General features: G+C 40.7%; 1 protein-coding gene across 1 annotated transcript; it reads left to right on the top strand.

Annotated features, from left to right (window-relative positions):
• The first annotated feature begins 1,611 nt into the window (after positions 1–1,611).
• On the top strand, positions 1,612–24,926 carry LOC140133976 (E3 ubiquitin-protein ligase RNF31-like). The gene is made up of 15 exons (XM_072154650.1): positions 1,612–1,644; positions 4,030–4,055; positions 6,401–6,446; positions 7,913–7,971; positions 9,171–9,335; positions 10,588–10,755; positions 11,658–11,756; positions 12,984–13,073; positions 14,539–14,638; positions 18,200–18,318; positions 19,852–19,965; positions 20,055–20,112; positions 21,987–22,059; positions 23,247–23,406; positions 24,406–24,926. The coding sequence occupies exons 2-15, from the start codon at positions 4,035–4,037 to the stop codon at positions 24,463–24,465; spliced, it is 1,332 nt and encodes a 443-aa protein (XP_072010751.1). The 5' UTR covers positions 1,612–1,644; positions 4,030–4,034; the 3' UTR covers positions 24,466–24,926.
• Positions 24,927–25,498: the final 572 nt, after the last annotated feature.

Raw genomic sequence — 25,498 nt, forward strand, 5'->3', positions numbered from 1 at the left:
CTGGTTTGTTCTTTTTTTTGGCTTGTGATTTGTGATGGATCTAGTTCTGCCCTAGTAAATGCGTTTTGGAATTGTCACATGTCCGATTCATTTGCGCCTAATTTTGTGCCAAATTTGTCTCTGATTTTTACCCTTCAAAGTAGATCTCATTTGAGACTAATAATGGAACAAAATTTAAAAAAGGTGACAGAACGTTCACGGCTTCATTTTTGCTCAAAAAAGTATCAGCTTGTACAATGTCCGGACCACATTGTGATGCAAATGCAGGGACTAAAACTTACAGATATGTCGGAAAAAAAAAATTCTTGCTCAAATGAGTCTTTGCCTTTTCCATTGTAATGTACAGGATATGGAGTCTGATAATATTTTCAGATCTGTACAATATGACAATAATCACTCACAGAGATGATCCCATAGACAATGATGAAGTCGTTACTGGAGAAATTTACATTTTAAACTGAGCTGAAGGATTTTCCCTGTTGCATAGAGGTTATTTCTAATTTGGCAAACGAAAACCTATGTTTTTAGTAATGAAAAAGTGAAGTTTTTTTGAAGTGCAGCTGCTCAGAGAAGGTGCATTTTTGCGCCTGTTTAGGCGCAAATTAGAGATAGATGTCGTGCAAACATCTGTATAACAGTCACTCACTAAGTCAGATAAGGCGCAGGGACTCCAAGTGCCTCTCAAGTGCCGAACTTTGACGGGCACCTGAAAATGGCGCAAATGTCACTCACTAAGTCAGATAAGGCGCAGGGACTCCAAGTGCCTCTCAAGTGCCGAACTTTGACGGGCACCTGAAAATGGCGCAAAAATGCACCAAAATGAATAACTACGCCATGTTTTTGCGCAAAAAAAACGCCAAAAACTTTCTAACAAACTAAGATCAATGTCCCCCATAGAGTATATGGAGGATATAGTGTAGTACTTAACATCAGGGCACATTTTGGTTTGGACGCTGGGGGGACCCTAGTCATGTGAACAGCCCAGGGCCCATGGGACACTTAATCCGCCACTGTTCAGGACTATGCTACACTGAGAAGTACAGGAAAGAAACTGCTGGATATAGGTAATAAAGATAATAAGCAAAGTTGTTCAATGTTGAATGTGAATAAAAAACTTTACTGTTGTTCTTCAAGTTACTGTTGGGAAACAGGTCGGAGGTCAGTTGAGTAGATGGTAACTGAGGGTCATCAATGTGGAGGACAAACAGGTGCAGACAATTCATGTGACTTGTCTGATTTTTTTGGGTGAAGTATCATCATATTTGTGTCAGGGCTTAGTTCATCCCCAATAAAAATAATTTCTAAACCATGAATTATAGTCAAGACTAGTTCTGGTAAGTAATGCTAAAATTATTTTTTTTTAGCAGTAGATAGTTTTATGCTGTTATTTCTAACATGTAACCTAGTGATAGTGCAAGTAACAGTGTCACATGTACTTTGTCCTGAATGAAGGACCTATAGTCCAAGGAAGTGTCCATATCTTTAAACTAAACCTAAGGGGGGGAAATGGAAAGATAGTGTTAGTAATGCAATAAGGAAGCTGGTGGTGCTAGGAGCCGCTCTGTGCATAATGATCCTTGTGTCTTCCCTTTCTGTGTCACAGCTATTGTTTCCAGGCCAGAAGCTAGAGCAGAAGACAGTCCGGTAAGTGGTCATCATCTTCCCCATCATTACTGTATAATAATCTTTCTTCTGATCATCTGTTGTTATGCTTTGCTGTGCCGCACATTTTCATGATGATGCTATGACAATTATTCTCTGTATGGCACAAATGTTTACAGAATCATCTTATCATTGCATAATAAGAATCTATTTATGATCGTTAAGTTACGTGATCATTGATAAAATTAGCATAGACAAGCTTTATTCATTACATCAGAGTAGTACAGAATACTTCAAGCGTAAGGCCCCATTCACACTACCGTATGGGGGGCGCACATACGTCTCCCAAAGGCGGCAATGGGAGCACAGAGCGACACGGTGCTGCACACGTGTCTCACCATATCACGGGGAAAAGATAGTATATGTCCTATGTTTCCCCATATTACTGTGCTGTACCGAATGCATTGTTATGGAGAGGGAAGTGGTCACCCCTTCTCCTCTCCATGGCTCCAGGCATGCCTTCGTGTGATTATGCCCTAATTAAAAGAAAATGATTGTTTTATATACCCTGCAGGAGTTTTACCAGACGTTGGCGTTGGGTTCACCAGCGTATGATGTAAATCTCAACTCACACTGTGCCAGCTGTGTCAGGTGGCTCCTGGTAAATCTGGCGGGCGGCTGCATTGCCAATCAATACGATATAGAGTTACACTATGGGGGCATTTATCTTTAGTCAGGACATTTGTGCGCGTGTTTTCTTGTCTGGTCAGAACTGGAGTTTGTTTGCAACTTTTTAACCACGATTTGCGCCAAAATTGCAACTTTTTTAATACGTTCTCATCTGGATTTTAAAGATATATCAGACACAGCGCTGAAAAATTCTTGCGTGGCTGACTTTGCTAGGCGAGTTTAAGTCGCAAATATATAAAAAAGTAGCAAAAATTTGAGAAAAAAAGAGAAATTCCTATGATAAGTGATCACCTATGACTAGTGTAAGGACAGCAACTCCCTGCTCCGGCCAATACAGATGCCGAGACTTGATGTGAAAGTGGCGTAAGAGGAAAATAATTCCTTGCAATTGGGATTTCACCTATATGAGGGCTGCTAAATATCCCTCCATTAAAATTATGCTATTAAGCCAAAAGGACCCTGGGGGTTTTACCAGAGTCCCTCAGCGCTGGAGCTAAATTTTTTGTTGCTTTGTCATATTTATTGTTCTAGTAGACAGCCAAGCTTAAAGCGAACCTGTCAGCAGGTTTTCCGAACTAAACTACTAGTAGCCTCAGCTGCAGTATGAAAAATCCTTGCTAGAATTCCCTCTTTTATGTAAAATCTCACATGAAATGAGTCAGGTCTAGTGATTGCAGCAGTCGTGTCACTTCAGACGCCCTTACCTTCTGTTCTGTTGTAGCTACAAACATTCTTTATGTCATATGTAAGATACAGATCTCTCCTTTTTGAATGTACCTTTCAGATTTTGGCTGTGTAACCCGTACTATTTGTAAATGTAAATTAAAAAAACAATAAAAAAAAGTTTAACAAGAAAAGATACCGAACTCATCTTTCTGATTACAACAGGTTTATGGGTTCTGTGAGCTATAGAACTTTAGATACCGGCAGCTAAAGACATAGAACTAAATATATAAAAACTGGTGCAATCTGCCTCCGTGCAGTTTGCCTCCCTAATGCGCATTTTGCACCAGATAATCCGTTAGCGTCGCACGCACTTAGTTAATCTGCCCTTTTTTAGGATGTGACACAGTTGCACCTTTTTTTGGTGCACTTTTCTTCTTTTGTGGCGCAGCTCAGTAATTAATATGGAACAAACGAGGAAAACACACTACCAAGCCCCTTTAGGTGGACAGTTTTCTAAAATGTCAGAAAAAGTGCATCCGCAACACAAAAGTGGTTCAAACACTTTATAAATACATGTGGAAGCTCAAAAGACCTTCGTTTTAGTGCAAACATAGACAAAAAACTGGCACAGACATAATAATATAACTGGGCCATAGTGGAAATGTGAACTGCAGATAAAGATCCAGTTCCTGCCTATTTTTAACTGCCTGTATGTCTAGTTCTGTAGCTCACAGAACCAACACCACTAGCATCTGAAAGATGAGATTCTTTTCTTTAATATGACACAAGGAGTTTGTTTCTTGGCGCTATAGAAGCAAAGATAGGGGCGACACTACTCTACTCCTGCAACCACTAAATTTGACTATTCTAATGTGGGATGAGAAGAGCTGGACTTTGATTGGGATTTTTTATTGGTAAACAGAAGAATTCTACAATATCATAACTTACCTGAGGAGGTCGGGAGATTCGTGGGGGAAAACCTGGTAACAGGTTTCTTTTAAGCAATATCGGCGGACCCAAATAGATTAATAGATAATATAACTTGATTTTTTTGTTCATTTTTTTCCCCAGATACCATGAAAAATCCTTGCATTCAGGTCAGTAATAACTATAAAAACAACTGTAATACAATCCTCTTATAAGACACTAAGTGCACCATATGTATACATACAGTATAACGCTTTATACTTTTCCTTTTGTACATTATTTATTATATAATCACATGATTGATGAGCAGAGTAAAGGTTATAGATAAATTGCTGCTTCATTTATCTTTATGGAACTGTGTGCAAGCTCATTCACACAGGGAATTCATCCAGGTTCACCAAAGGTTATTATGCAAATTGTGCCACAGATTCCACTTATCTGTTAACTTATCTTCTCCCATTGACAGAGGTAAAGGTGCAAAATTGGCATTAATATTTGATGTCAATTTCAGTGTATACTTTGTGTACATACTGCAGTAACTATAAACCCCCTAGAGATACAAATTCATGGAAACTCAGGATACTGTAGTACACAGGGAATTTTCTGTAGATGCATCCATGTGGAAAATCCAAATTCTGATCATGTGCACCAATGATTTTTCTATTTGTTAACAACAAAATGATGTCATATTTTGTGTACCACATTTATCAAGAATTCTAGAATGTTTTTAGACACTTTTCTGACTGCTTTGACAGAAGGGGAGTGGGTTTGGTAATGGGGACATAATCTACATAGAGTCGAAAATGTGTGTATTATTACAGGGAACCTGTCACCAGGAATTTCATTATTAACTTATGACAAGTTCCAATAGCCTGTGCTATTCTGATTTTAAAAATGCCTTTGTCAGCATTCTGGTAAATGCTGGGTCCGAGTGTTTCCTCTCGGAGGTGGTCGGAGGATCAAAGATGAGAGAAGAAACAAAAGCGCAAGAGGACTCAATTGTTTCTTTGATGTAACAGTGATAGGATAAAAATAATGACTCTCACCTGGTGTTTGGAAGAGTCTGAGCGTATCGGCGAGCAATTTTGCTCTTGAAGGTATTTAGATGTTTTCGGGCATCTGGAAAAGCTGACAGCCACGAGATTCAGGTGATGGTCCGTTCTCCCAGGAAGATGGACCGACAGGCAGATGCAAGGCAATACACGTGGAATTGGAGATCTCGTCGATCACGGCGCTGCGATGTCCAGAAGCCACTCGCAAACTATGGGTACGTTTTTTGACTGTTTTTATTGAATCACTACGCGTTTCAGCCCCGGTCTGGAGCCTTCCTCAGGTGTAAAAGACATATACTTTTATATGTGTTTGCGCACAAATATATACAATGAATGTTGGCTGACGTCAGAATGACGTCTAGCGGAAATGACATCACAAAAAAGGGGCATAATATATAAACATAAATATAAATGTATAAAAAAATGTATAAAAAACATAGAAAAGGTGTATTTTACCACCCAATATAACCCCATGGGTTTTATGTGTTTTAATATGTATTTCTATGTTTTTTATACATTTTTTTATACATTTATATTTATGTTTATATATTATGCCCCTTTTTTGTGATGTCATTTCCTCTAGACGTCATTCTGACGTCAGCCAACATTCATTGTATATATTTGTGCGCAAACACATATAAAAGTATATGTCTTTTACACCTGAGGAGGGCTCCAGACCGGGACCGAAACGCGTAGTGATTCAATAAAAACAGTCAAAAAACTTACCCATAGTTTGCGAGTGGCTTCTGGACATCGCAGCGCCGTGATCGACGAGATCTCCAATTCCACGTGTATTGCCTTGCATTTGTCAGCATTCTGAATCATTTCAGTAGTTTATAAAAGTTTATTTTACCTCCCTGGGAGAGAGATGGAGGAGTGTAGAGGACAGGAGACTGCACAGGCTGCAGCTTCCCAAGTGAGCTTCTGTCTTGTTACTAGCAAGACCAAATTACAGTGACATTTCAGTAAAAAACAGATGTAGAAGTGGGGTGAGCCAAAATAAGTTGAGAAGGAAGCACTTTCCTATCCGACTTAAGGACACCCGACTTACAGACAATGCCTGGTTACAGACAGTCCTCTCTGACCACTGTGACCTCTGGTGAAGCTCTCTGTATATTACTTTAGTCCCAGACTGCAATGATCAGCTGGAAGGTTTCTTTAATGAAGCTTTATGGATAATCCTTCTTCTCATAACAGCAAAAACATTTTAAAATCCAAGTGTCCTGGGACAAAAAAAAATTGTCTGGAGCTACAATAATAAAATTTGCCAGTTCCAACTTAGATACAAATTCAACTTAAGAAAAAACCTAATGAACCAATGTTGTACGTAACCCGGGGACTGCCTGTATATTACAAATTTTCATGTGGTCACTTGCACTATTTATTTATACAAAGTCAGTTGAAAAGTAAGTGACCCTGTAGTATGGCTGCTCACTGACATTATTATTATTATGTTCTTTTAGGCTTTTATCCAACGGTGTTGGCTGTTACTGAAATGTAAAAAAGGAGGTAAATTCTGGATGACATAACTGAATATTTTAATATAATTTAACATCTAAGGCCCCTTTCACGTTTGTGTTTTTCACGCATGGGTTTTGCTTGTGCTTTTGATGTTCCAAATTCGCATTGCACTCTGTCCCATTGTTTTCAATGGACTTTTTTTTATTTGCATTTTTTTTTTCACGTGGGTGCATGTATTTCAAGTCTATAGAGATGCATCAAAAACGCATAGCATTCGCCGAGCAATGTGTTTTAAATGGATGGGTTGCTTGGTGATGTGAAAAAAAGACAAGGAGTGGCATGTGGGTACCAACATGGGCAAGAAAAACACACCAAAAACGCAGTAAAAAAAAACAAACAACAGGCATGTGAAAAACTCAAAAACGTCAATGACTCCTAGCAAAAATTAACCAAAAATGCAGGCAAAAATTGCACTTTAACATGATGTTATCCTGTAAATTAATGGAACACTCTAATGAAAGTCAGCAGACTCTGATAAAGATAATGATGTATTTTTGGCTCTTTTGGTGACTATTGTTTTACAAGCTGGGGGCTTCCATTTTTTAAAATAATTAATCATTGTGCCTAACCCTCTGAGATCTACAACAGCAGCAATGTTTCATTCATAGCTTGCAAATTTAGCTATGCAAGGATCTGGTCTGATGCCTGAATTTATTTCGGGGCCTAGTTTGGAGTCTGTATTGATTACAGATACCTGGTGTCTGATTTACTCATAGAAGTGGTGTCAGCTTTTCTTCAATACATCTTATTCGACAGTCCATAGAATACATTGGTACAATGCTCCTTTTTTTTAAAGAATATTGTAGGTGCAATTTTTTTCTTTTAAAAAAAGTACTCAATGGATCAAAAAAATTAAATAAAAAAATTAAATATGCATTGTTCACCACAATCCCCCACAACATCCTTTACAATGATGCTGGAGCCCCTGCTGCTGTTCACTTCTGGGTCCTAAATTACAGGAAGTGGCTGTATATCCCTAAACTACCAACCAGCAAGGAGATCCATTGTCGAGGCCAGTGATTGGCTAAGCAGGCATTTACATCAATTTCCTGTGTTTTGAGAAAAAGATCAGGCACAGGATCTACTTATGGATTTGGACTTCAATTTGTGTTAGGGATTTAGGGATTTTAGGGAATGTCCTTATTTTTGGGTCTCCATTGTGAAAATGGATCTTGGAACTAAAGACACCTGTACATGATTTTGTTAGAATACTCTGCTATTATATACAGAACCATCCGGGACTGGTAGAAACATACGCCACACCGTAGAATATTTTTTGCAATGGGAATATATGGGCAACTTCTGTGTCAGCTGATTGGTGAGGGATCGGTGTGTGCTGGACCACAACTACTTTGACAATATTAAAATACAAAAAAATAAATAAATGTTTGATCATGTTAAATGTTATATATGGGACTGTATTGTATAACATATTCTGTATTTTAATACAACAGATGAGGAGGATAACATTTCAACCAGTGATGTTTCAGTTACGGTTGGAGATGTAAATACGGTATGCGCTTTTCTTCAAATTCTTGTCTAAATTCTTCTCTAGGGTCACAACAGAATTTGTCCTGCTATAAATGACAGTTGTGCTATATCAATACTAATTGTTTATATCATCAATGTCGTTAGCAACTTTTCCTTTCGGGTCCATGCACACTGATGTATTGGGGACACATAAACGACCGCAAATTTACGGCCGCAGATACATCCCCCATAGTTGTCTACCGGGTTCGGTACAGTGAGCACAACGTGAGCACAAAAAAGATAGAGCGTGCTCCATCTTTGGCCGTAAGAACGGCTGTGCGTCTCTATTCTCTATGGAGAGAGGAGGGGCAAGCAACGATCGCTTCTCCTCCTCTGCAGCGCGCTGTCGTGTGCACGTACAGCTACGGACGGCCGGGCATACATACATGTTAGTGTGCATGAGCCCTTAAACTGTATAATGTGTCAGATGTGTTACTTCCTTCACTGACTTTGACTATTATCCTCCTCCCTTCTTCCTCCCTCCTCTGCTAATCTTTTCTGAATTATGTTTTACTTGTAGCAAGACTTACACAGAGGTTCTATGGAGAGGGGAGGGGGAGCAATGAGTCACAGCAGCTAGATAATAATAATAGTAATAATTCCTTTATTTATATAGCGCACACAGATTATGCAGCGTTGCACAGAGCTTGTCAGATCAGTCCCTGTCCCCATGGGGCTCACAATCTAATACAACCTACCAGTGTGTCTTTGGTGTGTGGGAGGAAACCGGAGGACCTGGAGGAAACCCACACAAACACGCAGAGAACGTACAAACTCTTTGCAGATGTTGACCTGGATGGGACTTTAATCCAGGACGCCAGTGCTTCAAGGCTGTAGTGCTAACCACTGAGCCACCATGCTACCCTATAATCTCCCCGACCAGCTGAAAACTACTGATAGAGCATGCAGGGAGAGAGAGAGAGACTGCTATAAATGGGTCATATTATTCCCATAAATAGTATTATTCCACATGAACACACACTGAACCACGTATTTCTCCGAAGTCTCGTAAATAGAGAGTTGACCTTTTAAAACTACCCTTTAAAAAACTTTTTACATTTTCCATAACATAGCAAATCTTAGCATAATTTTGCATTGTGCTGTTTCTCTGTTATTCATCCTGGAAATGTATAAATAAAACTATTATATATGAAAAGCACATTAAAAATGTTGTTCTTACAGGAGGTACCATGGAGACAAACAATTATTGATGAATTATCTAAGCAAGGCTTGTGGAGCCAGGAAGATATATTGGAGGCTGTTAATGCCTGTCTAGATTACGATTCTGCCGTAAAGTACTTGTCACACGAGTGTCAGATCTGCTGTGAGAAATCCTCATTTTCAAAGGTTACTTCTCTTCTATCACTCAATGCAATATAATAATGTGTAAGAAATAAAAGCAATGCAATAGCTACTAATAATAATGTCCCGGATGGAATCTTATGCATAATTATGAAATTAAAGGGGTTGTCCAATTTACCTCATTAGTTTTTTGTAAAAAGTTCTGCTCTCATGATATGTAAAGTGAAGCCTCCTGTCTTTTACCTCATCAGTCAGACATTCATGTACATAAAATGGCCACAGATGGAGGGTCATGTGATCTCTAACTGTCCATGAACAATTGCCCTGCCAGGACCTTAATCTTATATTCATGAATATTATCATAAAGTTCTGGCATAGCAATTGTTCATGGACAGTTAGAGATCACATGACCCTCCTTCTGCGGCCATTTTATGGTCAGGAAACTCTGGCTGATGAGGTAAAAGACAGGAGGCTTCACTTTACATATCAAGAAAGCGAGCACAACTATTACCGTATTTTTCGGATTATAAGGCGCACCATCAATAAATGCCTGCTAAAACGTCTAGGTTCATGTATAAGGCGCACCGAATTATAAGGATGAATGGCCAGCAGGTGGCAGACCTGTGCACAGTTCAAGGCAGCTGTTGACTGTAAGTACGGTTCATATATAAGGCGCACTGGACTATAACGCACACCTTTAATTTCTGAAAAAAATCAAAGGATTTTCTGTGCGCCTTATAGTCCGAAAAATACGGTACTAGATGTATATTGGTAAATTACCTAATATCCTGCCCTCACACTTGTAATGTACAGAATTTGCCATAACCATCTACCACAAAACATAGGCCTCATGTACATGGCTGCATAGAAGCATAGAACTGCATATAGGCCTTTTGTATACCGTATCTTGCCATATAATAGAAGTATAGCACACCAAACCAGTTTAGAGTCTCATCGGACTCCGTGCTATACCGCCTCCATGCGTTCTGCGTATAACCATGCTTAGCAATGCCGGTTTTCGCGTCTCATAGTCGGCCTGGATGTTCAGCTCCCTATCTTTTTCCCTGTGAATAGAGTTCATTATCGGTGCTCGTAACCTGGAAGAAAAACACAAGGGACTATCCAATGCTGGATCCCCTCTTTCCAAAGACCCTGAGCCGAATCATAAACAAATTCACAAAACAGACCAATCTTTAAAAATATGGAGAAAAGTAATAGGAAGTGGGAAGGGAAATGTATCATTTTATTCAATAAACATATATTTAGTTTTCTAAGCAATCTCCGTCTTATCTTTCAGTTCGTGCACATGACACACTGCAGTTGCTCCTTCTGTCAAGATTGTTTCATTCACCATTTCTCCTCGGTTATTAAAGAGAAGAGTATCATACACGTGAAGTGTCCTATCTGCAATAATCCGCAGAATGAAGATGAATTCATGGAGTTTTTCAACTTATTGGACACACAGGTAAAAGATAAAACCGAATATTGTTCCAACAATAATTTATAACAATATAATAAAATGAAAGCTGTAACCACAGCCTGTATAATCTTACAATGTTTGAGGCAGGGGATAGACTAGTAGTAGGCCCCAGCCCTGGAGGCGACAATATCCCTCTCTTGTCGTGGTGGCTCTGATACTGCTTTACCATATCTCTTGCTGTAGTGTATGCGGGTGCTCCTGCGACCCATGTCTCAGGTCGTGTGCTCAACGTGCCTCTCTGTGTGCCCCCGCTATAGCTACTCACTCCTCACTCCTGCTCCTGCGTCCATGCTCGTGTGCTCATGTCCTAAGGCGCATGCTCGCTGGCTTCAGAAGATTTAAATGGCCAGTATGCTGTTAATTGGTGCTGGCCTTACCCAGAATCTTATTTAACCCAGCCTCTCCCCGCACACCGCTCCAGATCTTCGTGCATAGTGCCGTCCCTGTTGCCCTGCATTCTTTCTGTGATCTTTTTGTTGTGACCCCGGTTCCGTATTTGTCTCTGATCCTGTTCTGCCTGCCCTGACCTGTTGCTCCGTTCCTGACTCTGATTCCGTGCTGCCTGTCCTGACCTCATGTCATGTCATGTTTAACGTCTGTGTACCTTGCCTTGGCTGCCACCGCGGACAAAGCCGCACCTGTGGAACGACCTGGTGGCACCTCGCCACAGCAAGTCCAACCCGCTTTGCAGCGGGCTCTGGTGAAAACCGGGTGCCACTTAGACTCCGGTTCCAGGTGTTGGCTGCCTGGACTACCAAATAAAGTATTAATTGTTTTTATAAATGTAACATAAAGCTTTTCTTATTTTATTATAGGATTTTATTACTGCCTATACCCTTTCCTTAAATTAAATAAATGTTGTATTTTCATCCATCCTTTTCTTTCAGATTCGCCACTATCTTGATGAAGAAACCCATTGTTTGTTTCAACGTAAATTGAGAGATGCAGCGCTAATGAAGATGCCCAACTTCAGGTGGTGCAGTCATGTAAGCAACAAATTCTGCTACAAGGCAGATTTTCATTTTAGTTGCATTATGACTTTTACTTTAATGAATTATGTCCAAATTTGAGACATTTGATTTTTGGCCAAAATTTTATAACTTGCTTTAACTCGTTTGGGCAGATTTATCAAATGCCAGCGCCTTGTGCACCGACATATGATGAGACCCGCCCTCTGACTCCTCCTTTTTGTATCTGTGGTGTGGAGGTGTTGTAAAGGGGAAAATGGGTTTAAAAGGTATTGGGATTATTTCAGCGCTTGTAGACCAGAAAACAGGTGACTTTGTGGAAAAGGGGTATGGCCTGAAGAAAACAAAATGCACCAGATTTTGTATGGGATAAATGTTACTTTATATTAGTTTTGTTATGAATTATCGTCACAATTACTTAAAGGGGTATTACCACAGATAACAAAATAACACATTCTCTAATTCACTGTCATTAACAAAATACACAATTTCACAGATATAATTCCAGCCTGTCTCCATCAGTCCTGGTGTTAATTTTGGTTGTCCCTGGATACGACCATAAACTCCTGATTATGGTCAGACAGATTAAGGGGTGTAACTAGGAGAGAATGGGCCCAATAGCAGTTTTCTTTTCCTTAAAAAAATATATACATATTTTTACAATCACACACATTTATACATTCAAATATACACACACATAGGTTCACATTTAATAAAGGACTGTTTTTTGTCAGATTTTGCACTTTCTAGAGCAAACTGCTTGCACATGTATTTAAGAAGCGTCTGCACCACATTTGTGTCTCACGTGACCTTTTTGTGGCGTGGCTGCACTAGTCAGCATGCAACACAAATTTCTGCACTGAAGGGCGCGTTCTGGTGCTCAGTCGGACCGTACGTCACGTATAGACACACACAGTACATACACATCCATACATTTATACACATCATACACACACATAGGGGGGGATTTAGCATACACTGGAACTCATGCACCGGCGTATGATAAAGGCCATGCCTCTGGTGTCCCGCAGGATACATCAAGAGGATTAGGCACAGACGGCCAGGCAACTGGGCAAAGACCATGGAAGGTTTTTAAAAAGCACGCAGGCAGGCAGTCACCCGCCAATGATACTTGGGCATAGATCGCTGTTTGCGGACAGAGGAAATGCACACATCATCTGCTTGTAGGTTTACTCTGCTTGTTATTTGATTATTATTTGTATTAATTATCTATTATGTATTTAGTGTCAGTTTGGAATTTTACATGAAGGAGAATCTTTAGAAATGGAATGTCCAGAATGCGAAAAGAGCACGTGTTTCCAGTGCAAAGAAAAAGTAAGTGTAGGATTTAAAGTGACCCTCTCTATCTGACAGTCAACATACCTGGTACCCACTGTTGTTCCTATCAGGATTTTGTTCTCATTTGAAGCCTCCCATATCTACACAGTGCACATGTAGACACCTGTATAAAAGATCAAAAAAAGATACTACCTCTCCTAAAACCCAAATTTCCTTCCTCTAACTTCAACATCAGATCCACGCTTTCAGTCTTGTACATGGTCACATTTACCACCTAGTACAGATACAGACACATAACAATATTGTTGGGATAATGGAAAGATAATAAAAGTCATTGTCAGGATTCAGGGGTAGTAGACCCACTGAACCACGGCGGACGATGACGTAAGCCGACAACTGGGAGAGGAGTCTAAGTGGCACCCAGTTTTCACCAGAGCCCACTGAAAAGTCCACCAGGTCGCTCCACAGGCACAACTGTGTCTGCAGTGGTGGCCATGGCGAGGTACAGAATTGTGAGGCAGAATGGTGGTCAGGGACAGGCAGGAGGTCGAGAAAGGCAACACAGGATGGCAGAGCTGAAGGTCAGGGATGGCAGCAGAGTAGCGAAGTCAGGGACAGAAACGGGGTCACAACGGGAATCCACCAAATAACCGTAGGGCATAGGAACAAGCTTTTCACTAAGGCACGGGGCACAGAGATCCGGCATGTGGGAAGAGGCTGGCTATTTATCAGATTGGCAGATTACCAGTTGCTCAGCGCCTATTAGCGGCGTGCTGGCCCCACACCATACGAGGCGGGGACGCGTGTGCCGGACTGCCGGAGCCATCGCTGGAGTGTGGACAGGTAAGTCAGCCAGCTGCGGTGGTCCAGGGGCATGAAGGGGCATGCCAGGGGCATGTGTTTTTGGTGCACAAATTGTGCAGTTATTGACATTGGGATGTTAAATTGTGGTTCAAGGGTTAATGAATTGGAGCATGAACTGTCACCATATTCGGGAAGATGAAATAGACCAGCTTTTAGCTCGTCTGTGAACCAAAAATTGCGGCAAAAAAAATTGTGGCAAACCTAGAGCAGCAGGAAAAGTGTTCGAATCACTAAGCTGCGCCCAAATTGAGCAACCAAAAAAAAAAAAGGCATGAGTGTCACAAAAGGGAGCAAAATTGTGGCACCGACACTTCATAAATTTGGTGCAGCAAAGAAAAAGATCAGAAAAATCAATAATGAATGCCCCCCGATAAGTATCCAGAACCAGTTATTTTCACTTTGATAAAAGAACAAATGGGAAAACCACAAACCTCTCCTCACACTGCGGTTAAAGACGCTATGAGTATCCAGGAAAAACAGATAATACACTCAGCTCGGCTGCTCCCTTTTCCTCAAAAACAAACGATTGAAAAAAATGTTGTATTATATGTTTTGTCAAGAAAAATGTATTACAATAACAATGATTGCAAAAATTAATGTTATTTAATGTTATTATGATTGATTTTCTCTTCCATAGTGGGATGGTAGACATGTAGGTTTGAGTTGTGAGCAATTTCAGAAATTGAAGATGAAAGAAGACGAGAACCTGAACACGTATCTTGCCAAGAACGGAATCGGTAGTATTCATGTAGTTTCATTCTATGTTTTCACTGGAATACTGTACAAAATGATATTTCTTTACAGTGGATAAAAATCTGTCCCTGCTCATGTGATGTCACACAGGTGCACAGCTCATTATATATCACACAGCTCTGATATAACGAACCGTGTACCTGTGTTACATAACATGACCAGGGATATAAATTATAAGCCGTGCACCTTTGTGACATCACATCACCAGAGATATAATGAGCCGTGCACCGGTGTGACATCACATGACCAGGGATTTAATGAGCTGTGCACCTGTGTGACATCACATGACCACGTTCCAGTTCTTATCCATACAAACTAAACAATAAACTTTCCTATAGAATTACAGCAAGCAGAGATTTGAAAAACCATAAGGAATTTACACTCACCGGCCACTTTATTAGGTACACCTGTCCAACTGCTCGTTAACACTTAATTTCTAATCAGCCAATCACATGGCGGCAACTCAGTGCATTTAGGCATGTAGACATGGTCAAGACAATCTCCTGCAGTTCAAACCGAGCATCAGTATGGGGAAGAAAGGTGATTTGAGGCCTTTGAACATGGCATGGTTGTTGGTGCCAGAAGGGCTGGTCTGAGTATTTCAGAAACTGCTGATCTACCGGGATTTTCACGCACAACCATCTCTAGGGTTTACAGAGAATGGTCCAAAAAAGAAAAAACATCCAGTGAGCGGCAGTTCTGTGGGCGGAAATGCCTTGTTGATGCCCAAGGTCAGAGGAGAATGGGCAGACTGGTTCGAGCTGATAGAAAGGCAACAATGACTCAAATCGCCACCCGTTACAACCAAGGTAGGCAGAAGAGCATCTCTGAATGCACAGTACGTCCAACTTTGAGGCAGATGGGCTACAGCAGCAGAAGACCACACCGGGTGCCACTCCTTTCAGCTAAGAACAGGAAACTGAGGCTACAATTTGCACAAGCTCATCGAAATTGGACAGTAGAAGATTGGAAAAACGTTGCCTGGTCTGATGAGTCTCGATCTCTGCTGCGACATTCGGATGGTAGGGTCAGAATTTGGCATCAACAACATGAAAGCATGGATCCATCCTGCCTTGTATCAACGGTTCAGGCTGGTGGTGGTGGTGTCATGGTGTGGGGAATATTTTCTTGGCACTCTTTGGGCCCCTTGGTACCAATTGAGCATCGTTGCAATGCCACAGCCTACCTGAGTATTGTTGCTGACCATGTCCATCCCTTTATGACCACAATGTACCCAACATCTGATGGCTACTTTCAGCAGGATAATGCGCCATGTCATAAAGCTGGAATCATCTCAGACTTGTTTCTTGAACATGACAATTAGTTCACTGTACTCAAATGGCCTCCACAGTCACCAGATCTCAATCCAATAGAGCATCTTTGGGATGTGGTGGAACGGGAGATTCGCATCATGTGCAGCCGACAAATCTGCGGCAACTGTGTGATGCCATCATGTCAATATGGACCCAAATCTCTGAGGAATGCTTCCAGCACCTTGTTGAATCTATGCCACGAAGAATTGAGGCAGTTCTGAAGGCAAAAGGGGGTCCAACCCGTTACTAGCATGGTGTACCTAATAAAGTGGCCGGTGAGTGTATAAAGACAATGGGGCTCGTTTACTATGGATTCGCGAAGCGCATTTTCGTCGGGTTTCCCGACGATTTCCGTTTTGTGTCGCATTTAACAAGGGGATTTTGGCACACACGATCGAATTTTGGTGCATTGGGGGGCGTGGCCGTCGGACAACCCGATGGATTTGGACAACTCGCAAGATTTAACATTTAGAATTGTGTCGCAAGACATGCACTTACAAGCACCGGGAAGAAGAAGGTGAACTCCGGCAAACCTCGGCGGGGAAGCGATGGATGCAGGAACTGAGGCGCACAATCTTCATGAATCGTGCCGGACTACATCCTCATCGGACCATCCGAATCGGGGATCGCAACAGGACCAGGTAAGTAAATTTGCCCCACTGTATTGGAAAATTCTATAATTTTTCAATATACAATCAGTAACATTAATTTGCTGAATCTGTACAACCCCTTTAACATTTTGCACCTAAAATAAGATAAATGGTGCGCACCTTTTACATAAAATATACAAGATATATCTCAGGCTAGGAAGAAGCCAACAGCATGATACAGGTATCGTTGGAATTGTTATGAAAGGTGCTATTTTTGTCAGTGACTTTACAGTTACGCTTTAAATGGCCAACATAAATCAATAGAACAAACCATCCTGTTACGAGGGAAAGCTTTGGAATACAGGGTGCTTCAAAAGTTCCAACCTTTTATTTAAGAAATGAAAGGGAAGATTACATATTTGAATAACCCCATCAAGGAATGGGTGAGGGTGATCATCTTTTAGGCTTTTATGACCAAAACATTGCCGCCATCTTCAAAAAGCCTCCATATTGGATTGATGGCAAATTTTTCCAATAGGAAAGTATTCATGTAGTATATAAGAGGAAACCAGAAATTGATCGCCTTAATTAGATTTGCAATATCTCAAGTGGTTCAAAAATATCAACACAGATTCTCAATCAGGTTCATTTCAATTAAATTCAGCTCTGTGTTCAGCACAATGGTCAACTGGTCATCACATCGCATAGCTGTGCATCACAGGAAATGTTTCCAGTTTTGGTTAAAACTTTCTGTGTTGACAGTTTTTAACCATAAGAGATATTGCAAAACTGACAATTAATTTTCTCTTACAATTGGAAAAATTTGCCTTTGACTCAGTGGTGCTTATTCACTTTAGTCAGATTTTCCAACATTATCGGTGATTGCAGGGCTGTGACAGGTATTTAGCAGGGGATTGTGTCGGACGCGATCGGATTTTGGCGTAGCTGCGCTGGCTTTCACGCGACACAGATCGGCGGGTGTGCCGTCGGATGATCCGACGGATTCGGACTGAGCGCGGGATTTAAAATTCAAATTTTGTCGCAAGACAATGTACTCACATGCACCAGGAAGAAGAAGGTGAACTCCGGCGGACCTGAGTGGGGAAGCGACACATGCAGGATATCGGCCCATGATCTTAGTGAATCGCGGCACAGTGCATTGTCGTCGGACAATGCACTTTTGGGTGAACTCCTCCGGACAGGTAAGTAATTGTGCACCAGTATGTCAGCTTTCAAGATGGTGGCCATGTTCTGGTTGAAACCTAAAAGATAGGCACCCTTGTCTCATCCTGCACATCCTATCACAGCAAAGTGCTTCACTTTGGCCACTTTCTTTGGCTCGTATCATCCTCCTCCTTCTTTCCTAATTTGATTTTCATCATTCTGTGAATTTCATCATTCAAGCAAAATAGTAAGCCTATCAGATCACATAGGGTAGAAGAGACATCTGCAAATTATCAAAATAAACTAAATAGAAGAAAACCGCTATAGAATGAAAATTACAAGTCACATATTGACCAGAATCACCATACACAAAAATTCTGATGGTTCTTATGATTTTCCAAATGGCATAACTGTTTTGTAAAATGTAATCAATTGTGACCCGTGCCTCTGGTGACACTATGCCTTTGTCTCCATGCAGTATGTCCAGCTTGCAAATATCAGTATGACCTGTGGAAAGGCGGATGTTTGCACTTTACGTGCCGAGAGTGTAAGCATGAATTCTGTGGAGGATGTAAACAGCCGTTTTATAAAAGCTCCGTAAGAACCTTATTTTATTAAAATTTAAAGGACATCTACCACCATGATGAAGGATTATAAACCAAGTACACTTACATGCTGGTGTGTGCCCCCGAGGCAGGATCATGTGAGCATATGCATATGAGCCTGAGGGGTTCTGGGCTCCATAGATAATAATTGAGCCTGGAGCCCTTCAAGCTCATTTGCATATTTTTCAAAACCTTTTTTTTGGAAAAACAAGATTATAAGTAGCTAGAGGAAGAGCAGATCTTGCCTGTCGAGGCCTGCACCAGCATGTAAGTGTGCTTGGTTTACAATCCTTGATGCTGGCGGTAAACTCCCTTTAATATCTGCTAACAGTTGAATTCCTAATACACTTAATGTTATCCAATAGGATGTGTTATAGGTCACACAGATTTCAAAATACCTTACATCTTTTGCATTTCCATAAGACACATGTATCTTAAAACTAGCTTAGTATGCCTTTTTTTTTACTCTTCTCCTCCTTTAGATTTATCTATCGGATGATTTCCAATTTTTGGCAAATTTTTTTGTGCAACATGTACCACCTCTATTTGCCTACACCCTTAGGACCTGAAGTATTTTTCCACATTTTTTTGCAACATTTCTGGCAAAAATCAAAGGGTAAACATCTGAAACTAGTCCATGGACAAATATGGCACAAAGTACACATGAAGAAGTTGTTAAAAAATGTGCAAATCCACCATTTAAAAAAAAAATGGTGGAATTTCAAAAAAGAGAAACATAGTTCTCCCTATGTCTTTAACTGCCTATACACACACTACTATGAATTACCTTATGCGATTCTAATATTTTTATATGATACAAAAACATGTTTCTAGGTAATATAGAACTAACATGTCAGAACTGCAGGTTCTGGTTTAGCAGTCTGGATGAGTACCTGCTCTGTGGACAGCACTCATGATTAAAGGTGGTAATATCACCAGAAACGCGTAGAATTCTGGATGTTTTCACTGAACATGCACACTTGAAAATAAAGCAAGGCACAGTTTTTTTCATATTTGCTGGATCATGGTTGAGTTTTAAGAAGTTAATTACCTTGAGTGGAGAGTCCCTGCAAAGACATGACTGTCATATGCTCTGCGGAGGGCTGAGTGATTGACATCTTGCTGCCTTTCTGAGCTGGTGGTGTGTTACCAGTGTCAGTTGGAGAGATGGATGGCCGAACCAACCAACACCTTTGGCTTGATTGAGTACACTTTAGACAAGTCTTCTGGCTCTTGGTGATCCATATACTCTGTGGTCTTTGACTACTGTACTGCCTTACCATTTTGTGCCTTTCCGCCTTTTTGTTTCTTACTTGGTCGCCTGACTGTTTGTCTGTCTTTTCTCTCTTGTTGTCGCTCTTTAACAATGCAGAGGTGAAAACTACTGACATAACCTGAATACAGGTGAAAGAATAGCCAGAAATAGTGTTACTCTTCATGCACACACACTGGATTCTGATGCAAAGTTTGTTGAAATGAAATTGACAATTTAACAAATTATTTTCTTTTATTCTGTGACTCTCAGGAATGTGGTTTCTCAGAAGACTGCGGTAACAAGGGGCTGCACGCTCATCACAGACGGGATTGTTTCTATTACTTGAGAGATTGGGATGTGGAAAGACTGCAGAAACTGCTTCAGGTAACACCTTCCTCATATGAAGACATTTGAGACATCTTCAGTGTTTAAGTTGAACGTATCTAATATGTTATTTTATACTTATTTTATAGCACAACAAGATACAGTACGCCTTTAAGGAGAGGAATAACACCAATAATGAGCCTAAACGTAAGATTTCCAGTATTTTCCTATTTATGTAAATCACTAAGAAGTAACTAATATGTGCATAGCCTTAGCTTCTTAAAGCAGATACAAGCTTTCCTCTAATTCACACTCAAGTTTCTTCCTTCCTGGGTTATGCTTGTTATGATGAATATTAATTTACTCGATTATGTCCCACGTCAGCTTTAAGTTAGTGAAGATTGCAACTATAACTTAAACCCTAACCTACCCCTTCCTATCATCATGTTCACCAGTGTATAATAGCCCCAACACGGCAGCCTCTTGATGTATCGGGCAGGCTGCCGTGCAGCGTTTATTCTACACCAGGCAGGGTCTAGCATAGAAATAAACGCAACCGGCGACTTTTCACATGTGTAAAATCACCGGCGGTAGAGTAATACCGCACACTGGCCCACTCCCGTCTGGCCGTACCCGCTCCTGTCCGGACGCGCCCTCCACTCGGCTGGCCGCGTCCCCCATTTGCGATTATTTCAGGGCCTCTGCGCCATGTCAGGTCCTGATAAATATTCCCCATAATACCTATGGATGTACTTTCAATGATTTTGGTTAAATATTCATTGCCACAAACTGGGGGAATATTAGGACTCTAGTCACAGGCCCAGCCAGAACTAGGGAGGCCCAGGCAGGCTCCTTAAGACACTGGTACAATTGGTTACGATTGTGGGGCCCCATTACTATATAGCAGTGATGGCGAACCTTTTAGAGACCGAGTGCCCAAACTACAACAAAGACCGGCTTATTTATCGCAAAGTGCCAACACAGAAATGTAATTTGTGATTTATACTCCCTTCTCTGCCACAGTTTTCATTGATAGCAGCACCTGAGGACACCAATACAGCAGAAAATAGTCCCAGGTACAGCTGTGACTTAGAAATAGCTCTGTGCACCGCAAGTCCTGGGCTGTCTGGGACTGCAGGAAGTTACCTGGAGTCATCTCTGGTGATGGCCTGAGTGCCCACAGAAAGGGCTCTGAGTGCCACCTCTGGCACCAGTGCCATAGGTTAGCCATCACTGCTATATAGGCTACTGTGAGGGCACTGTTTCTATACTGGCTATTGGGGAGGCACCATTAGAATATTGGCTTCTAAAGGGGCAATATCACTATATTGGCTACTGATGGGACACTGTTACTATATTGTCTACTGTGGGGGCATAAGAGTGAGCAAAAGAACAGTCTCAAGTGTTTTATAAGATTGTCAGCTGTGCAGCTAATCCGGCAAATTGTCACCCCATGCTACTATCCATGGCTGTGATTGGCCAGAAACACCCAAATTTGCTTACAACCCTTGCATTTCCTCTTATAATATCACAGTAGAAATATTTGTTCTTGAAATGTAGGGTCCACACATGAAATATTGCCTACACATATCTAAGATTATATATGATCCAATCAATTTTTTTAAATATAACATTTATTTGTTTTCACACATAATTTACAAAATTCAACATTACGATACAAAAACAATAACCAAAAACATGTAACATACAAGTTTGGACATAAAGATGTCCTTAGTCCCTTACATGCTTAGCAAGATCTAATATTATTGCAGTTATTAGCTCCAAAAAGACGAATATTAACGTGGATACATTTAAGTTATAATTTCCACTATGACTATCCTACTAAATCCAATAAGTGATTCCAGTTTTTGCATAAATTCAGCATGTTAATTATGTCATTATTTATTAATGCTGTTTCATATGTGTAATAATCTGTTATTCTCTTAATAACATCCCGAATATGATCCAATCTATAACTAATTAATTATAATTAATTAAAATACTGTGAAAGGATAAAATGAAAAAATGAATCCTTAAAATAAAGAAAAAAGAAATAAAGCAAATAAAATGTTTCGTTTTAGGTGTTTTTATAGCAGTAAAATTTCTGCAAACCTCCGATAAGGATGAAAAAAACCAAGATCATTCCGCCACAAGGTATATTATGATCTTTATACACATTTGTTGATTTAATCCCTTAAAGAGAATCTACCTTTTGATTTAATGCATTAAGAACCAAACATACCTTGAGAATGCTGTAGCTAAACTGACACAGAAACATATCTTGTTTAATCTCTGGTCCTTTAAAGACCAGGCCTGTTAAGTTTTAGCATTTTTTGTAATACTAAATACTGAACTATGATTGTATTGAAGTAAATTGCTGATATACTGCATCCAGTATTGCTGAAAGATATCCATGGGATCAACTCCCAGCTGTCGCAACAACCAGCAACCCCCAGGGGGCAACTATCTGTGCCAAAATGGTGGCATTCATGCTTTGCCGTCAACTTCTCTGGTTGAATTGCCAGCATCAGTCACAGGCTTTACAACAGTCCTGTACGAAGTGAAAGTGTATCCAAGCCCTTATTCACACAACGCACTAAATGCAGTACGTTAGTATTTTTCGTTTTTTAATGTATGGGGCAATAAAAAATCCTAGTCTGAATTATTTTCATCAACTCTAGTGTATTATAGTCGATGGGTCAGTGAAAAAAACAGATGGCAGCCATAATACACTCCTGAAATTCAGATGTTTTTACAGACAGTAAAGAAATTTAGGTCAAAATGTTTGAACTTGCCACGGGACACAGTGGAATATTTTCTGCGACCATGTGTGTGTTGTAAGCAGTGTGTGTTGTAAGCAATCCTGAACAGATGGGTTTTCAGGGTACGTCTGAAACTTTGGAAGATGGGGGACAATCTGACACATTTTGGTAGAGAGTTCCAGAGTATTGGTGTAGCACAGAAGACGTCCTGGAGATGGATGTCAAAAAAGTAGATGGTAATAGATCAAAGTAGAAGGTCCTGTGGGGATCGGAGATTATGTGTGGGACGGTATTGGTAGATTAGGTTAGAGTTAAATTGAATTCCCTGTGCAATGGGGAACCAGTGGAGAGACTGGCAGAGAGGAGAGGCAGAGGAGGAGCGAGGAGACAGATGAATTAGCCGGGCAGCAGAGTTAAGGATGGATTGAGGGTGTTAGAGAGTTAGCAGGGAGACCACAGAGAAGAATGTTTCAGTAGTCCAAGTGGGAGATGATGAGGACATGGATTAGCAAATTCCAATCTGATACTTATTACTTATATCATGGATGCATTACACTATTTTATTTTATTGTGTTACAGTACAGAAGAAAAGGAATACTTGGTGGAACAAATAAATACCAACAAACTGGATCCACTTGACCTCTTTACAGAAGAAGAGATGATAATAGAGCTTCAACGTTGGAAAGTAACAATTCCCAAAACCTGTTATGGGGAAAAATATCTACACACACTACAGGAGGTAAGAGATGAGGGCCAATGGCGTAACCTGAAGCTGTCAGGCCCCAGTGTGCAAAGTAATAATAATGTTTATAGTACTAGTCTAGGTTCACCATACGGGCCCCTTGGACCCAGTTGCAGCCTTACCCTTTGCAGCCCCTGATCAGGGAAATACGTGTCTGTGTAGCTGAAGAATTGCAGATCTACCAAACACCTAGGTTCCAAGTAAGCGAGTGAACTTCTACATGGCTTTAAACTGTTTGCTTCCAACTCGGTGAAGGCAAGAAGGAAAAAATGTGGGGTCGAATTAGATAGACGCGCTATATCTAGATTAAAGTGATGAGGATTTTATTGATATTTTGACAACGCGTTTCAACACCATATCGGCGTCTTCATCAGGTCTATGATGGTAAATGACATAACACCAAACAAAACATAACATAATTAGTAATTCTTGCCTTCACACTTCTTGTGGACCACCATCCAGCTCCAGGGTTTGATGCTGCAACTCTACCGTAACACCACCCCCCCTATTGTTTGTGCACACATCTTTTTGACGCCTGGCTCAAGAAATCCCCAAACTTTTTTACCCTAATCTCACTTCCAACTCTGTGATTTACCTCACTACCTGGTCAGTTCATTGCTTCTAGCTGAATTGCGGGAAGGACACATGCTTCTGAATGACATCTTATGTCGTGCCACACAGCTATTTTATGGCTTGAATTTGAGATGGAAGATGCATACCTGATCTTGACTATCGTGTCTTGAGTGGGTTTAGCTGTGCAAAGGAGGCCAACACTGTTGAAGTTTGGCAATGGCCATAATCATGAGCAACATAACTGTAGGGAACCCCGGTGAAGAAGAAAAGATCCCCAGAAAGCAAACATATAAAAGAATAATAAAACAAATAGAGTATATTTCATTTATTATAGAAATTTTACGCAGCATAAAGTCTCAAAGAAAACTATAGTTCATCTAGATAGCGACTCTTGTTAATTTTTTTCTCTTTTTTTTTTTACAGAAAATAAAGAAAGAAATACCACTTTTTGGCAATTTGGATACACAGGCCAACAGTTCTTAAGTTCTAAATGAAAGCAACAGAGAAAGGAGCTCACAGCATTGGTTGTATGATTATGATGGATTAATGAGAGATACAATAGTATAAGGCCCAATATACATGAATGTATGAACGCCAGCTAGAATACGGCCTGCAGAGGAGGGCAGTATGCACGGCACGGTATGGTGAGAACCCACACGTGTCACCGTACTGAGCCATTGCTTAAAAAACAGTGTTCTCTATTGCCAGAAATACGGCACAGCTGCACATCTTCTTATGGAGGGGGAAGGGGAGGGGTAACTACCGCCCTGCTCGCTCCATAGGCCGGCAGTGACTGCCGCGCGCTAGGCGGCAGTCACCGCCCCTAGCCACGCCCCAACCCCGCCCCCTCATGAATACGTCGGACAGCTTTGCGAGCTGTCCAACAATTACATTGTACCCCGCAGCAGTGTTTGATAGCGTTACCGGAGGTTAACACTGCGGCGTTTGATCGAGCACTAGGAGCTGCTTACTTTAGTAAGCAGCTCCTAGTGCCGATAAATTGGGTGACAGGTCCTCTTTAAGACAAGGATGAAAACTGTTGCTGTGTCCCTCTTTTGGTTGTTTCTCTATATAATTATGACTCTTTACTAAATCATCTTTGATGCTCTTACCATTTTTATGGACAATTCACAAAATTACAAATTTTAAGATGGGTCTCCTCTTATCTTTTGTGAATGTGTAATTTTTAGGGATAAATGAATGTATTACTGACCAAATCGGACCTTTCTATATTTTATCTCCTTTTTGTTTTAACTACTATGAAGATCTCAAAGGGTTAAAAAATCTTCTTAAAAGCTGTTTCTGATAATTTGAGGGGTGCAGATTTGAAAATAGAGTGACATATTGGGGGTTTCTAATATTATATATTTCAAATATCTTTAAAAACATTAATGATCTTTATACTACAGGGGCTGGCAGGCTATACACTACAGGGGGCTGGCAGGCTATATGCTACAGGGGCTGGCAGGCTATATGCTAGAGGGGCTGGCAGGCCATATACTACAGGGGCTGGCAG

The sequence above is a fragment of the Engystomops pustulosus genome, chromosome 5, assembly GCF_040894005.1.
Source record: "Engystomops pustulosus chromosome 5, aEngPut4.maternal, whole genome shotgun sequence".
In the NCBI taxonomy this organism is placed as follows: Eukaryota; Metazoa; Chordata; class Amphibia; order Anura; family Leptodactylidae; genus Engystomops; species Engystomops pustulosus.

Bases quoted from the DNA above. Each gene is read 5' to 3' on its own strand.
- LOC140133976 (XM_072154650.1), top strand. From the start codon at position 4,035: ATGAAAAATCCTTGCATTCAG. The intron at 9,336-10,587 runs GTTACTTCTCTT...CTTATCTTTCAG, and splicing joins AGAAATCCTCATTTTCAAAG to TTCGTGCACATGACACACTG. The intron at 23,407-24,405 runs GTAAGAGATGAG...TTTTTTTTACAG, and splicing joins ATCTACACACACTACAGGAG to AAAATAAAGAAAGAAATACC.